The 15,075-nt window shown below is 47.9% G+C and overlaps 1 protein-coding gene across 2 annotated transcripts in view; it reads right to left on the bottom strand.

The window, feature by feature from the left end:
* Ada (adenosine deaminase) overlaps positions 1–902 on the bottom strand; it is a 28,428-nt gene extending 27,526 nt beyond the window's left edge. For both annotated transcript variants that reach the window (XM_052184215.1, XM_052184214.1), the window contains exon 1: positions 735–902. In XM_052184215.1, the coding sequence (XP_052040175.1) occupies positions 735–767 (33 nt within the window). In that variant the 5' untranslated portion in view covers positions 768–902. The remainder of the gene's footprint in view (positions 1–734) is intronic.
* Positions 903–15,075: the final 14,173 nt, after the last annotated feature.

Here is a 15,075-nt window from a genome sequence, read left to right on the forward strand (position 1 = left end):
CTGTAAGAGCTGCAAATCTGGCCTTAGGAACCTAGACTCTCCCTGTTTCCAAGAAGCCGCGGCTTATAGGCAGAGGGGTTCTCCTGGGGGGGGGGGGTCAAGGGCTACAGCGTCACCCCAAATAAACCCATATGGCCAAACGTCCAGGATGCGTAGGGGTTTCCTCCCCAGTGCCTTGAAGCCTCTATCCCTTCCTTTTCTGGTTTGGGTTACAGATTTTCCCCATGGGCACACCCACAAACCTAGGTTACCTGGTGCCCACAAAGTAATCATAACACTTAAGTATAAAGCCATACAATGAATATTTAACAGCTAGAGACCCTGGGCCCCATCCTACTGGGGTTCAGACATCCAGGTCCTAGCTCAGTCCCACAAAGCTGTCCAGCCCCACCGCACTGGATGCCCATTTGGCGGAGAGCGAGGCTGAGACATCGAGGGGACAGGGCACAGGCAGCAGCCGAACCCGAAGGCCGACTGGAGGCACTCCCAGGTTCGCATAAGCAGCAGCCGAACCCGAAGGCCGACTAGAGGCACCCCCAGGTTCTGGACGCTCCCTGTCACACCGTCTCTCGCTCGACATCCCGGAAGCAAGCTAAGTCCTGGGTCGAGGGGAGACGCCTGCGGGAGTCCCCGCCACCCCATGCTTCTAGGGTAAAGGCGCCCAGGGCTGGGCCCCGCTAAGCCCCGGGGCAGCCCGGGACAGAACCCGGGCAACCGAGCCCCTCCGTGCTCACTTTGGGCTTGTTGAATGCGGGCGTCTGGGCCATAGTTCCGAGCGGGCGTCCCGGTTCCCTCCGCTGAAGCTCTCTGGGTCCGCGTTAGCTCGATGGCGGGGTCACTTCCCGAGGGTTCTTAGAGACCGCGGCCCGCCACGCTCTTTTTTACCGGGCTGCCCCGGCATAGCCACGCCCACGCCACGCCCCCACCGGAGACCCCGCCTTCCGGAGCCACAGTCCCACCCTCTCCCCGCCTGCAACCCTGGCGCGCATTTCCCGGAATTCTGAACCCCAGACCTTCCCTGCTGCCTACACCCTAGAAAACTCTCAGGTGAGCCCCCTAAAGACGCGACTCCAGTGTCCTTACCAAGCTTGGCCCTTCCCGGCCCCTTCAGTACTGAGGCATCCACCGTTGGTTGCTGGAGGCACAGAGCCCTAAGCCTCGTGGGGCTGGATTCTGAGAGATAGACCCACTTGTTGCAAAATCATAAGACAGAAGTGTGTAATTAGGGAGATTTAGCGGCTACGACGGCTGGAGTTCACCAGGTGAGGGCGGGTAGGATGCAGAGGACATTGTTATGTGTGTGAGAGACTCCTGGTAGTCTGAAAGGACTCTAAGGTGGCTGGAGACACAGGGGCGGACGGGAACACACAGTTCATCTCTCCTGGGACAGTTACACTGGAGAAACACGCCACGGCAGTGCCCACGTGCCGAGGCGTATTTAGAATGCTCATATCAATGCTGTGGGCAAATACACTGGGCTGTTTTCTGCATAAAGTGTCCACTGCAGCAGTAAAGCCAGTTTCAGCTACAAAACACAGCAGGTGTGCTCAGACACAGGTCTGAATAGGGACAGAAAATATAAGTTGCAGAAAACTGCATACTATGGCCAACTTCTAGGACATATTAAAAAAAAAAAGTGACACCCAAAATAGACATGTTTAGCTATATGCATCAGGGAGGAGAAATATAAAGCAAGGGACACACTCTTAAATCTCAGCACTGTCATCCCTGGGGTGAGACATGCTGAATCTGTGGGAAAACTAGGGCACGTTGAAACATCAGTTTAATGGCAGTATCCCAGAACTAGGTGAGATGCCATTTTCATCTGTAAATAAACAAACTTATAAACGTGGGGGGTGGAGGTGGGGTAGGAGAATGGGGAGCTGAGGCCAGCTGGCGAGGTGGACGCTAAATCCTATAAAGTGCCACCCTGGGCTTTGGCTCTTCCCGGGAGCCCGGAGAGAAATAAGCGGAAGTTTCTCAGTGCTTTTGGGACGGTGTCAGACCGTTGTTTGGAAAAATCCTCCAGCTGTTCAGAGTCTAGAGACTTAACCAGGTGGACAGCACAGGTGAGCTGTTTTGAACCATACTCTAGGTTTGGTGGGGGTTTGGGCTGGGGCAGGGCTGTATTGTAGCAAGTTCTTTAAACGACTTGTGTGTACCTTGAAGTGGGGATGCCTGGGTGTCCTGACATGAGGGGACAACATGACAGGACATGACTGGAGAAAGCATGGTATACCCGGAAGGATCCAGGTGAGAGACAGTGTCGACTGGGCAAGAGGATAGATTCAAGTCCCTGGTATTTGGAAGCAGCAGCATCCGGATTTGGGATTCTGTTGCTTGTGGGAACGAGAGAGAGGGTGGATCAAAATGGTACTTCTAAGGCAGGAGTGGTAATATGTGCCTGTAATCTTAGTATTCATGAAGCTGAAGCCAAGGATGTTGGGCTATCTTTGAGATTTTTGAGATTCTGTCCCAAACAAAGAGAAACATTTCTAACACATTGTAGCTTTGTGGGAGGTTTCTTTGTACTTCAGATACATGACAGCATTATCACATGGGGACACACCTTCAGTGGCCGAGTCCTGGAAGCACTATGAAAACATCCTAATCAATCTGTCCACACCCTGTGAAGCAGAAACTGTTAATCAGTCTACAGATGAAGTCGCTGAGGACCCAAGAGGGCGCAGGCCGCTGGACTCCTAGAAGATTAGTGCACTTCAGATAGGGGTGGCACTTGAATTTGATTCTGACTCTATAGTTCGGCCTGGGCTGTGTCAAATCTTTCTCCAAAGTCCATCCGACACAGTCCCTGCAAATGACTTCCTGGTCCATCAGAAGTGACAAGCCTTTGCTGATCCTGTCCTTGCCTGATGGAAATGAGGTTTTGGCTTCTTGCCCTGGGATGTCCTGAAGGGCTTGCTCAGAGAACGTGGCAAAGGAGGCAACTGAACGTTCCATTCTGGAGGGGTTTGGGGCTCTTTCAACTTCCACTGGGGTCTCTTGGTTTTTCTCTCGGGGAAGATCATGTTCAGCGACTCCAGTTGGTTGCTGAGCCAAGCCCAGCTTTCAGCCACTCCTAAAATCCCACCACGTCAGATATTGTAAAGCCAGCCCTTCAGCAGTCCAGCCCTCATATGGTGGTAGGTGTTTCTCATCAGCTACCGTATCTGGTGGCAGGTACGTCCACCTGCCACAGCCCTGAAGACTGTGTGGCTCCATCCTGAACAGACGTGGAAAAGTTTCTAGATTCTGGAGTGTTTGAAATTCTGCTCTCTGGGCAGGACCAAACATCCAGAAAATGGCTGAGCGGTGGACTACAAGCCTTTAATAGGCCCTGCCACTGGGTATACAAACTGTCCTTCTGCCGAGCAACCTTACAGTGTCCACAACACCATGGACTCTTTTGCCTATGGCACAGGCAGAGGGGCAGAAGGTGACAAGATGGAGAAGTGAGGCTGTTTATTGCCAACACTCCTGAGTCATGAAGCGGAACTGTCTTTCTAGCAAGGCCGTAACTTCTAGCAGGCCTTCTACCCCTCCCTTCTATTCCCCAACAGCTCCCTTCTTGTCCCCATCTCCAAGGCAACGACCCCAAGAACTGCCCCATTTGTGGCTGCTTTCCCCAGACTCTGCTGTCTCCATTAAGGTTTTCCTAGGCACAGATTCTGAGGCCGAGTTTGAGGTTTATTTGAAGAGATCTAAGGAAGCACCTGAAGGAGAATGCAGAGAAGGCAGGGCAGTGAGACCCTGGCAGCAGGCAGGTGATGCAACTGAGCTCTGCACTCAGCCTCTGGGAGTCAATAGGGTATGAGGTTAACCCAACTGAGGGCCCAGGGAGGGAGGCCCTTAACCACACTCTCCTTTATTATCGGGTGTGTTCCTGTATATATTTTGCAGAGAACAAATCCCAGACTTCTTGAGTGGCAGGGAAGTCTTGTATTCCTCCATCTCCATTCCCACTGTCCTTCTTGTACTGTTTAAGGCTGTTTTCGTTATCTCCTCAGTAACTAAGCCTACTCCAGTGAATGCATAGTACCTGCCACAGAGACAGAGCAGACCAGGACACATCCAGGTGTCAGTGGGAATAAGCTTTCCCCATGAGAGGGAAGTCTGGGTTACTTGGGAAGCACCTATGCCCACACCTTTGTAGACAGTCTGTTAGACTTTGCTCCATACTCTCTTTGAGTGTGTCATTTGGCCCTTCCAGGTGATACAAACTGACTGTGATCTTCTCCGTACAACACATGCCAGGCCCAGAGCTAGAGGCGAGATGGAGAGAAATGTCTTCCCCCAAACACATTCTGCACATAGCACAGTTTGTCACTGAGGTAGGTTCTCAAGCACACTGGAACTCTGGCTCTCCTAGCCTCTATGCAAAGCCAAGTTCTAGAGCTAACCCCAACCAGGGTGGAGTGGCTCAGGGCCAATCCCAAACAAGACAAAGTGGTTCATGCCTGTATTTCTAGTGCTTAGGATATAAAAGCAAGATTGCCACAAAATTAAGGGCTACAGAGACTCTGCCTCAAATATATGCAAGTCCAGTTCCAATTAGAAAATTGCACTGTAGAAATTGCTTAGGAGTGATCTCCAGTTAAGACAGGTTAGGCTTTGCTAATAGCATTGGTAACTCAATAGCCAGACAGCCGATGGAACAAATTAATGAGTTTGTGTGGGCGTGGGGTGGGGGTGGGCAGGTGTGCTTCACTTAAAAAAACCTGCAATCGGCTAAGCCAGGCCTTTAATTCAAGCACTTGGGAGGTAGGAAGCAGGCAGATCTCTGTGAATTTGAAGGCCCATCTGTCTATAAGAGTTTCAGGACAGAGCTATGTAGAGAGAGACCCTGTCTCAAAAACTAAAATCTAAAAATAAAAATAAGAGCCCTCTACCATCTTTCACTGGTGACTACTGTAGCAAAGAGGATATATGTCACAAATACCAGGCCCAGTACTGACCCCTGGTCCCTGACCCCTGAGCTCTTGGTTCTTCAATATTCTGGGTGGGTGGTCCCTTCCAGGCCTGATGAATTTACAGCACTCACCCTGGATGTCAGGTTACTACAGCCAGTCAGAAGAGGAAGTTTGGGGGAGCCAGGCTCGGAAGCAGCACATTTAAGTCATTGCAATAAGGGTCATCGTCATAGGGTAGAGCTGAATCAGGGGTCACAGGGATGTAGAGGGGTGGAATGTAGTTCAGTAACATCTAAAGTGGGCCAGAGTAGGAGGGTATCTTCCCTGAGGAAGGCCCTTGGTTCTCCTTCCCAGAAGGCTTGCCATCGTCTTCCTGAGGTCTCAAAGTCCTGGGAGGGACTGGGTTCAAGAGCACACATTGCTCTTGCAGAGATTCTGAGTTTGATTTCCAGCACCACGTTGGCTCACATTGCCTGTAACTTCAATTCCAGAGGATCTGACACCCTCTTTTTGGCCTCTATAACTATAGGCACTTAACTTATGTGCACCGCCCATATCTATAAATAAATATAAATATATATTTTAAAATAAACTATAATCTAAAAAAAAAAAAAGTTGAATGTGGTGGGGCATGCCTGCAATTCCAGCACTTGGGATGGGGAGGCAGAAGGATTGGGTCATCCTTAGTTACATTGTGAGCATGAGGCCAGCCTGAGCTACATGAGGCTTGGTCTTTAAATAAAAAGTTCCATGAGAAGAATGAAATCATACCGTTAGAAGGAAAACAGATAGAACCAAAAGTCTCCATGTTAAATAAATCAAGTTAAAAGGCAAAAGCACATCACAGGAGGTCACCTTTTCTCTAAGTCCAGAATATAGAGGACAAATTATCATGAAAGGGGTTATTGGTTAGATGAGGATCAGGAAGAGGAAAAATGGAGAAGGTACCAGAGGAGTTTTATCAAAGCATACTACATGCATCTTCCCATTATTTTGTACAATTATATACACTAATTAACATAAAAGCCCTATGACTCTGCTAGCTGGTGGGTAGGTTTGTTTTATCTCCAGATCTCCAGGCAGAGGCTAAAGTCTGAGAAAAGCAAGCTTGTGTGTTGTGGGGTGGGTGTGATGGAGTGTCAGAGGAAGCTCTGGTCATCGTGACTCCCCTGAGACAGAGTGAAGGTTCATCTGAGCAGGGCCTTGGTGCAGCCCTGTGCAGAGTCAGGTTGGTGGCTGCAGGTGATGCTTCCCACTGTTTACTAAGCACATGTTGTGTGTGGTCTCATATGTGATGCCATCTAGTCCTGCCCTGCTGTCCCGAGGCACAAGGACCACAGTCGGCCCCTCGTGTGGGGAGGAGCCAAAGCTCTAAGTTGGCTGCTGGTGAGAGATGCACCAGAGTTGAGCAGAGTTGAGTGTGACCACACTAGGCAGTGTGCTTGGGGGAAAGCCGGTGAGACCAGGCAGCAGTCAGGTCTGGAGAAGGAGCCTGGCGGGAGGCAGGAATTCCGCTGGTTCTACTCTGACACCAGGCAGCTCCTTAGCTATGCTCGACATAGGCTGGCTCTGTGCCAGGCTTTGAGAGTAGAGGGGATGATGCTTCACCCTGCACATTCATAGTTCTTCAGGTAAGCTGCCCCCTCCTAATGTGACACATAATGACAAAGATCATTAAATTTATCTTCTTCCCTTGTGAGGCTGTACACATGTCCAGAAACCCAAGGGTTGCAGGGTCAATGCTGACAGAGCAGTTACAGAGTACAGATGGTCAAAACTCATGATGACCCGTGGCTTGCAGCCTCAGGCAAGCCCAGAGACTGTTTCCTCTTAACACAGAGGAGATGATACATGGTCAATAATTCATGGGATGTTCTAGAGCCAACCTAGTGCAGCATACGTGTAGACATATCTGGCTCATAGTCTGAGCCCTGGGCAAATCCCATTCTTGGGTCAAAGACAGCATCCTTATTTGATAAGGAAACATCACAAGGTAGCAGCAGATGCCACATCTAAATGTTCACTTTGGTGATGCACACTTGTAGTCCTAGCATTCCAGAGGTTAAGGCGGGAGGACCAGAAGCCCAAGGTCATTCTCAGCTTTATAGTGAGTTTGAGGCCAGCTTGAACTACACGAGACCCTGTTAGGAATAAACAGGCAGAATATTGCTATGGTGAAATATTGACCCAACAGCCAGACCCTCCAGCTGTGAAAGAGGATCAGGAATCCTGGACTTCAACGTTTAAGACATAGTCAAGGCTAGGGATGTAGCTCAGTTGTACTATATTTGAATGGCCCAGGGTTCAGTCTCTAGCACTGGATAAGCCAGGCATGATGACATGCCTATAACTCAAGCACTCAGGCAGGAAGATCAGGAAATCAGGGTCATCACTGGTCACATGGTAACCCGGAAGCCAGTCTGAGTACATGAGACCTTGCTTCGAACTAACAACAACAGTGAACTAACAACAACAAACTAACAACAATAAAATGATAAAAAACTCACCAAGAATTATAACAAAAGAATACACACACACACATATACACACACACACTATGTGTATGTGTGTATGTATGTGTGTGTGTATGTATGTGTGTGTATTTTCTAATCCTTTAAACTTTGTAGGGGCTAAAGAAAACATCTGTGCTCCAGATTTGCCCCTGGATGTGTGTGTGTGTGTGTGTGTGTGTGTGTGTGTGTGTGTGAACTCCATATAGCCAAGATCCCTGCTGGCTGATCCCCCAAGATCTCTGAGTGGGAAGAGAGCCAGGGAGAGGCTGGACCTCACCTCAGGTTACAAAAGAGGATTAGCATCTTTTTACAGCAGAAAATCCCCAAATGACAGTGGTTACTGTAAGACACTTTTCTCTTTCTCTGATGTATGAAATCCAGAGGCAGGCCACGACGCATGTCTGTGAAGGCAGCTCAACCCGGTTTTGTTCTGTTTCTCACAGTGTAAAGCCCCCATGCTCAATGTCTATTGTAGTTGCTGACATGCAGACTGTTGCCTCAACAGTCCCAAGATCAGAGAAGAAGCCACCGATGCCTTCGTTTTAAAGATTCAGTTCCCCAAGTCTCTGTACAGTTTTCATTTGTCAAGTCCTATGGCCACATGTAACTGCAATGAAGCCTGAGAGGAAGATTCGGGCTGTTACGAAAGGAGAGGATAACTGGGGATCCAGCTCAGTGGTAGAGGCTTCCTTGGCTCAGGTATGGTCATGGGGTCCCATGCCCAGCATCTAGAAAACTGAGCAAGGGGATATTACACAGTGGAAGGCATGAGCCCTTTTCTATCCCATCAAATGGCCTGGTGTACTGTGGAGGGTAAGGATAAATAAGACAGTATGACAGCAGGAAGCCAGATACTGGTGTCCATGTGACTTCTCTGGGCATGTCTTTGAGTCTCTTTGTGAATGAGCCCTTTATGTACATTAAGGGAGGGTCTCCTGTCATAGTAGGGAAGATCCCATCCTGTCTATGTCCATTATGAAAAGAGCTCTGGTTGACCAGTTGTTTCTCAGAGCAATTGTCAACCAGCCCTTTGACTGGCAGTCTGCCCTTCACCTCTGGGTTATCAGAGGAGTCTGGTTCTTCCAACCCTGGAGCCTTTCTGGAGCTCAGCAAGGCTGGGTCTCAGTGGCTTCCCCAAAACATCCATGTCTCAGGCCCTGGGTTTCTTGCCCATCTCCAATCATTGTTGGCTTTACAGTATCCATAGTATAGTTGATTCCTCCTGTTATAACCTCATAATGACACCTCACAGGGTATCATTGTCCCAGTCTGCAGGGGTGAATATGTGTGTGTGTGTGTGTACATGTTTTCCTTGTCATTCTCTCAGAATCCTAGAAAACAGTGACATTAGATAACCAATTGCAATCAGCTACTGTGATCCAGTAACCTCTGGTTTATGCTCTTGCCTGGAGAAACCTTGGGGCTCCAGAGAATTACCTGGTGTTTGTTCCAGCCTGGCTGCTGCTTCCTCAGCCTGCTCTGGAAGTCCTTGGCACTCTCAGCACACAGAATTTTTTTTTTCTCTCTGCACCCAGGACCTGACTATTCTTCCTTGAACCTGGATGGGACTGGGCCGGCCCCGTGCTGCTGAATCTGAGTTTCTGGTCTAGCTCATTCCTCAGATGTCAGTTTTGTCTTTGATGAGTTAAAATTCAAAGGTGGCGTGGATAATGTTCTTTCTAAATTAGAATGCTATCGCTAATCTCTTTCCAAAGGTTCATTCCCACTGGAGTAACGATGAAATCCAGTGCCCATGCCCCGAGGGGACACTATAAGAAGCTCTTAGCAGCCAGGGATGGTGATACACACTAGTAATCACAGCACATGGGAGACTAAGGCAGGGGGATCATGAGTTTGAGGGAAATCTGAGCTATATGAGATTTCATCTCAAAAAACTAAAACGTGTAGACTGTGGTATGGATAGCATGAGTCTTCAGGCCCCAGGAACCCTCAGTGGCCTCTGCAATTATTATAGGGGAGAGGCCAAGAACTAGGTGGATGGCCTTCCCAGACTGTGATGTTTCCTGAGGGGCAGAGTCTTCAATGCTAAAACCAAAACTGTGGCATGGAGAACCAGAACTAGTCATTCTACCAGAAAGAAAGCTCCTTAGGTGCCATCTTGGGGGTGCCCACCTGGCTTAGAAGTTTACTCTGGGGTTGAGGGGAGCTGGGAGATGACTTAGTTGATAAGTCATGAAGATCTGAGTTCGGTTCCCAGAATCCACATGAAATTGTGTCTGCAATCCCAACCCTGGGGAAGCAGATAGGAGGGTCCCTGGAACTTGTTTGCCAACTAGTCTAGCCAAAGATGAGACTCAGGTTCAGTGGGAGACTCTGTCTCAAAATGTAAGATGGAAAGTGATGGAAGAAGATGTCTAACATCCCCCTCTGTTCTCCGTATGCACACACACACACACACACAAGCATACACTTACATACTCATATACATACATATACACAAGCACACACTTACATACTTATATATACACATATATAGAAGCACACACTCATGCACACATATAAACACAGACAGATACACTCATACACAGTCATGCATATACCACAAGCACACGCACATGTACTCTTACACACATATACATACTCATACACACAAGCACACACATACACACATACAAATTCATATATACACACACAGGCACACACACTCATATACATACATATGCACAATCACACATATGTACACACTCATACATGCATATACACAGAAGCACACACACACATAAGCACACATACACTCATACACACAGACACATGCACTCACACACTCATACATACACACATGCAAAAAACACACACATACATATACACAAGCACACACATTCATACACACTAATACAAACAGGCACACACATATACACATTCATATACACACACATACAAACAGGCACATACACTTATACAAACACACAAGCACACACATGCACTCACACATACATACAAGCACACACACTCATACATACACATACACACAAGCGTAAACACACACACACACACTGCTTACTGTCTGCCATCACACGCCTCTCCCCACCCGACATCGCCTGTCATTTTTATGACAAATGCTGCAGAGGTCCACAGTGGGCTCTGGAACCAGGGTGCCCAGTCCAGGCCTCAGCTCTAACCATTTCCAGCTGTGTCTCTTCGGACACGTCCTTTTACTCTTGTCCTACTTTCCTCATGAGCAAAATAAGAATATAATCCAAGTTCCACCTCAGCGGATGACCCTAAGGACTAAGTGACTCAGTGGATGAAAGTCCGCTGGAATGCCGTCCATCCATCCGTCACTCAGCCAGAGAGGCCACACCCTTTCTTTATGGAGACAGAAAGAACTCTACATTTCCTCGCTGGCCTAGAAGGTATGAGTTGGGATAGTGGTTACAGCCTCCTGGATTCCAAAGTCTGATTATATAATTAATCTGGACCTTGAGCCATTTCAAGCTAGTTCCCTGTAGACATGCCGATGCCATTGGTGTGTGAACAATTAGGAGATTGTCTTGTTCTCACTTATCACTGTAACTGCTTGGAATTTGTAAGTGAGCATTGACTAATCTGTTCTTATTGATCCGAGGAATCGACAAACAACCAGGGTTAGCCTTCCCTGTTCTCCCTTCTGTAAGAATAGGTCCCTGGGCGCCACTTGGCACTTTTAGTTCGAGAAACAGGAATGCGTTTTTTTCTCCAGTGAGACCTCCACCAACCCTTCCTCTCTTCCCTCTGGCAGAGGTTAGCTAGGGACATAAAGCTCCTCCTGCCTCAGTTTTCCAAGCATAAGGTAGCTCTGCTCTTACAGGATTCTGTGAGAGTCTATGTTTTAGGGTGAGAGTTCTGATGACCACAGAGGGACTTTCCCTTGACTTTGGTGGCCCACTCTAAACATGTAGTTGGTACCTGCTTTGAACTCCACCTTTGCCAACTTCAAGGGAAGCAGCTATATTGTTTTCCTGTCACTATGACAAACACTCAGGCCATTGAGTTCTATGGAACAAAAGCATTTGGGGGTTTTGTTTGTTTGATGGTTTGGCTCAGTTTGGGAGGTATGGGGCCTGTGGCACACGTCATGGTGACCAGGAAGCTAAGGAGAGCAAGAGGGGGGAGGCAGGCTCTGTTATATCTTGCAAGGACACAGCTCCATGAACCTACCCGAAGTCTTCTCATGAAGCCTAACTCCTAAGGTAGTGGCTTTCAACCTGTGGGTCACGACCTCTTTGGGTCGCATATCAGATCTCCTGCATCTCAGATATTTACATTATAATTCATAACAGTATCAAAATTATAGTTATGAGGTAGTGATGAAAAGAATGTTATGGCTGGGATGGGGGGATGTCACCACAGCATGAGGAACTGTATTAAAGGGTCACAGCTTAGGAAGGTTGGGAACCACTGTGAAGCCTCTGTCTTGTCCCGGTTAGCAGTACCATCCTGGGAGCAAGCCTTTGTCAGAGCAGCCTTTGGGGTCTGCAAGACCAAAATACAGAAGCAGCTGAAGCTGGAGTGGGTTTGCCCTGAGATGCAAACCTCCCAGATATTTTGGAGGAAGTCAGAATATTTGTGCTGTTGTTGGACTTTCTCTAGAGGAAGCAAGAGGAGCTGAATCCTGCCTGTCTCTGTGGGGGGTTGGGCGCTGCTGTCCTTCCCCACAATTAAGATGATTTCAAAGCAAGGCCGCTCTTTAAAGCAAACAAGCAAGCAAGCAAGCAAGCAAAAAACAAAGCAGTAGAGGACCTCTTAGGCTAAGTATTATTTATTAGCATGTGTGTGTCTGTATGTATGTGTGGTGTGTGTGTATGTATATATGTAGTATGTATGTGTGTGTGTGTATGTGGAGTGTGTATGTATATTGTGTCGATGTGTGTGTGGTATGGATGTGTGTATGTGGTATGTGTATGTATATGCAGTGTGTGTATATGTATGTGGCATGTATATGTATGTGTGTGGTATGTTGGTGTGTGTATGGTGTGTATGTGTGTGGTGTGTGTATGGTGTATGTGTGAGAGGAGGGAATACAAATCAGAACCCAACCAGTGGAGTTGGTTCTCTCCTTTTACCTTTGTTCCCAAAGAAACCTCCGTTCCCTTTTGAAGTTCTTTGTCTCATTAATAAAAGAATTTAGAATAGATTCCAATGGAAGCTCAAGAACAATTTGATTAGAGCCTAAAAGAAAAACATGGTACAGGTTAGGTGAAAATCCTAGCAGCCGTCAAGGAGATTGAGGGAAACTTGCATCTTTTAAGTTAGGCACGGGATAGAGATAGACAAATTATTTAAGAAGGAAAAGGTAGGCTGGAGAGACAGCTCAGCAGTTAAAAACGCTGAGTGCTCTTGGGAAGGACCCAGGTTTGATTCCTGCCACCCACATCAGGTAGCTTACAGACCCCTGTAAAGCTAGCTCCAGGGGTCCAGCATTCTCTTCTGGCCTCCAAGGACACACAAACACACACACACACACACACACACACACCCCAATAATAATAGAGAGAGCTATATTTCTGGCTGCTCTTTCAGAAGACCCTGAATTCAATTTATAGCACCCACATTGGCAGTTCACAACCGTCTGTAACTCCAGTTCCAGAGTATCTGACACCCTCACACAGACATACATGCAAGCAAAACACCCATGCACATATGCTAAAAAGAAATCATTTTTAAAACACCAATAATACAAATAAACAAATAGAACAGTCTCTCTCAAGCATAGAAGTGGGCCAGTGAGGTGAGAAAAGAGCTGACAGTAGCATCTGGCTTCCCAGTAGGTGGTCTATGATAGACCCACCTCCTGTTTGTATTTTTGGGTTTTGCATTCAGATGATACCAGGCTAAGAGAGGGCTTCCAGTATTCCTCAGACAACTCCTTTTACATGTTAATCTTGATTTTAAAAAAAAATTATTTATTTATTCAATCATTTTTTTTGCTGGCCCAGAGCTCACTGTGTAGACCAGGCTAGCCCTAAATTCAAGGAAATCTTCCTGCTTCTACTTCCTGGATGCTGGGATTAAAGATATTAATATGACCACAGCTGGCCATATGTTAATCTTGATGTGGCTGTTTTAGGTCCTATTCTCTCGCCACACCTTCTGATCCCAATTGAGGACCTGCATAAAAGCAGTCACTTATTAGGAACATCCTCGGGCAGTGACCCCGCTGTTTTGTTTTGCTAGTTGTTAGGTTACTACCGGAGAGATCTGCTCCCAGAGGAAGAGAAGCTGCTTCTTACAGACTAGAAGAGTATTGGGACATTGATCAGTGACCTGCAGTGTTCTCTTACAGACCGACAGCAGAAGGACTTAGGGAGGGAACTTCTAGCTCATCTGGGAGGTGCATATGAGGGCTGCCCATGTGTCTCTTCAAGTATCTCAGTCAGTCTAAGGTGACTGGGTTTCTCAGACCCATGGAAGGCCCTCTTGACTGTGAGGTAACGCTTTGAGAAGCTTTGCCCATAAACTACACACTCAACTCAGCACTTTGTGGACCCAGTCTCTCGTTAAGGAACCCAATTTGGGGAAGCCAGTTTCCCAAAGCTGAGATCTTCTCCACAGGAGATCCTCCATCTTGTGTCCCAGCTGGTTTCTTACATGTGCGGGACACAGGGAAGCTTCTTCTTGCTAGCATCTAAGGTGACTGCAGGGAACACTGGCCTGGAAGGGTCTAAGAGGTGCTCATCTTGGATGCTATCCACTCAAGAGCCCAGCACTTGGGTGACTTATCCCTGAAGCCCACTGAGAACCAGGCAGCACTGGCCCGTTCCTGCTGAGTCAGTACCACTGAGCAGCTCCTGGCCAGATCCCAGAAGGAGGATTCTTTGAGAATAAGGAATGGTTGGTCCTTCCCAGGCTGTAGCCACGACCCTCCCAAGTGAGGGCAGCCTCTAGTCTTAGGTGGGTCTTCAATCACCCAGAAAGCAGGGAGGGACAGTATAAGCTCCGGCTTTTCTTTTGTCTTTGTGCCTCTCAGCCCACACCCTACCTGTACTGTGCACTTGACCGTGGGATCTGCTCCACCCCCATCTCTTCCTTTCTTCTGACAACGTCTCAGTCATTTGATTCACGGTTCAGAAGAGCCCTTCTGGGAGTTCTGTATTCTGACTTCTGTGGCTATAATCACATGTTCTTCCATCTCTGATGAGGCAGCCCGTGGACTCCTTTCTCCTGACAGACCCCCGAAGAAAGGGCAGTCCCCTTCTTCACAGTTCACTCTGATTTCCACTACAAAGCATTTAATAAGCCGTCCATCAGATGACCTGCCCAGTTTACTTCGTGTCCGTGGCTAGCTCAAAGGGAACATTCCTCATTGTCTGAAGACCTCACCCAGGCCAGACGTGGCGACCCATACTTGTATTCTCACTGTCTTGGAGGTAGAGGACGGAGGATTAGAGGTTCAAGATCATTCATAGCTACATAGCAAATGTGAGGCCAGCCTGGGCTATAAGAGATAGATTCTGTCTTTAAAAAAAAAAAAGCCTTGATCAAGCACGAAGTACCTCACTGTCTGAGAGCAGCACCAACACTCTGGAGCCCTGGCCAGGCCGGAAGCAACTCACCACTACAAATACATAGCCACTGCCCCCTGACACGGAGGACGCTCAGGCTCCAAATGGAATGCGGCTACCACATCTTGGGGTAAGGTCATATGGTCATAA

Source organism: Apodemus sylvaticus, chromosome 5 (genome assembly GCF_947179515.1).
Source record: "Apodemus sylvaticus chromosome 5, mApoSyl1.1, whole genome shotgun sequence".
NCBI lineage: Eukaryota > Metazoa > Chordata > Mammalia > Rodentia > Muridae > Apodemus > Apodemus sylvaticus.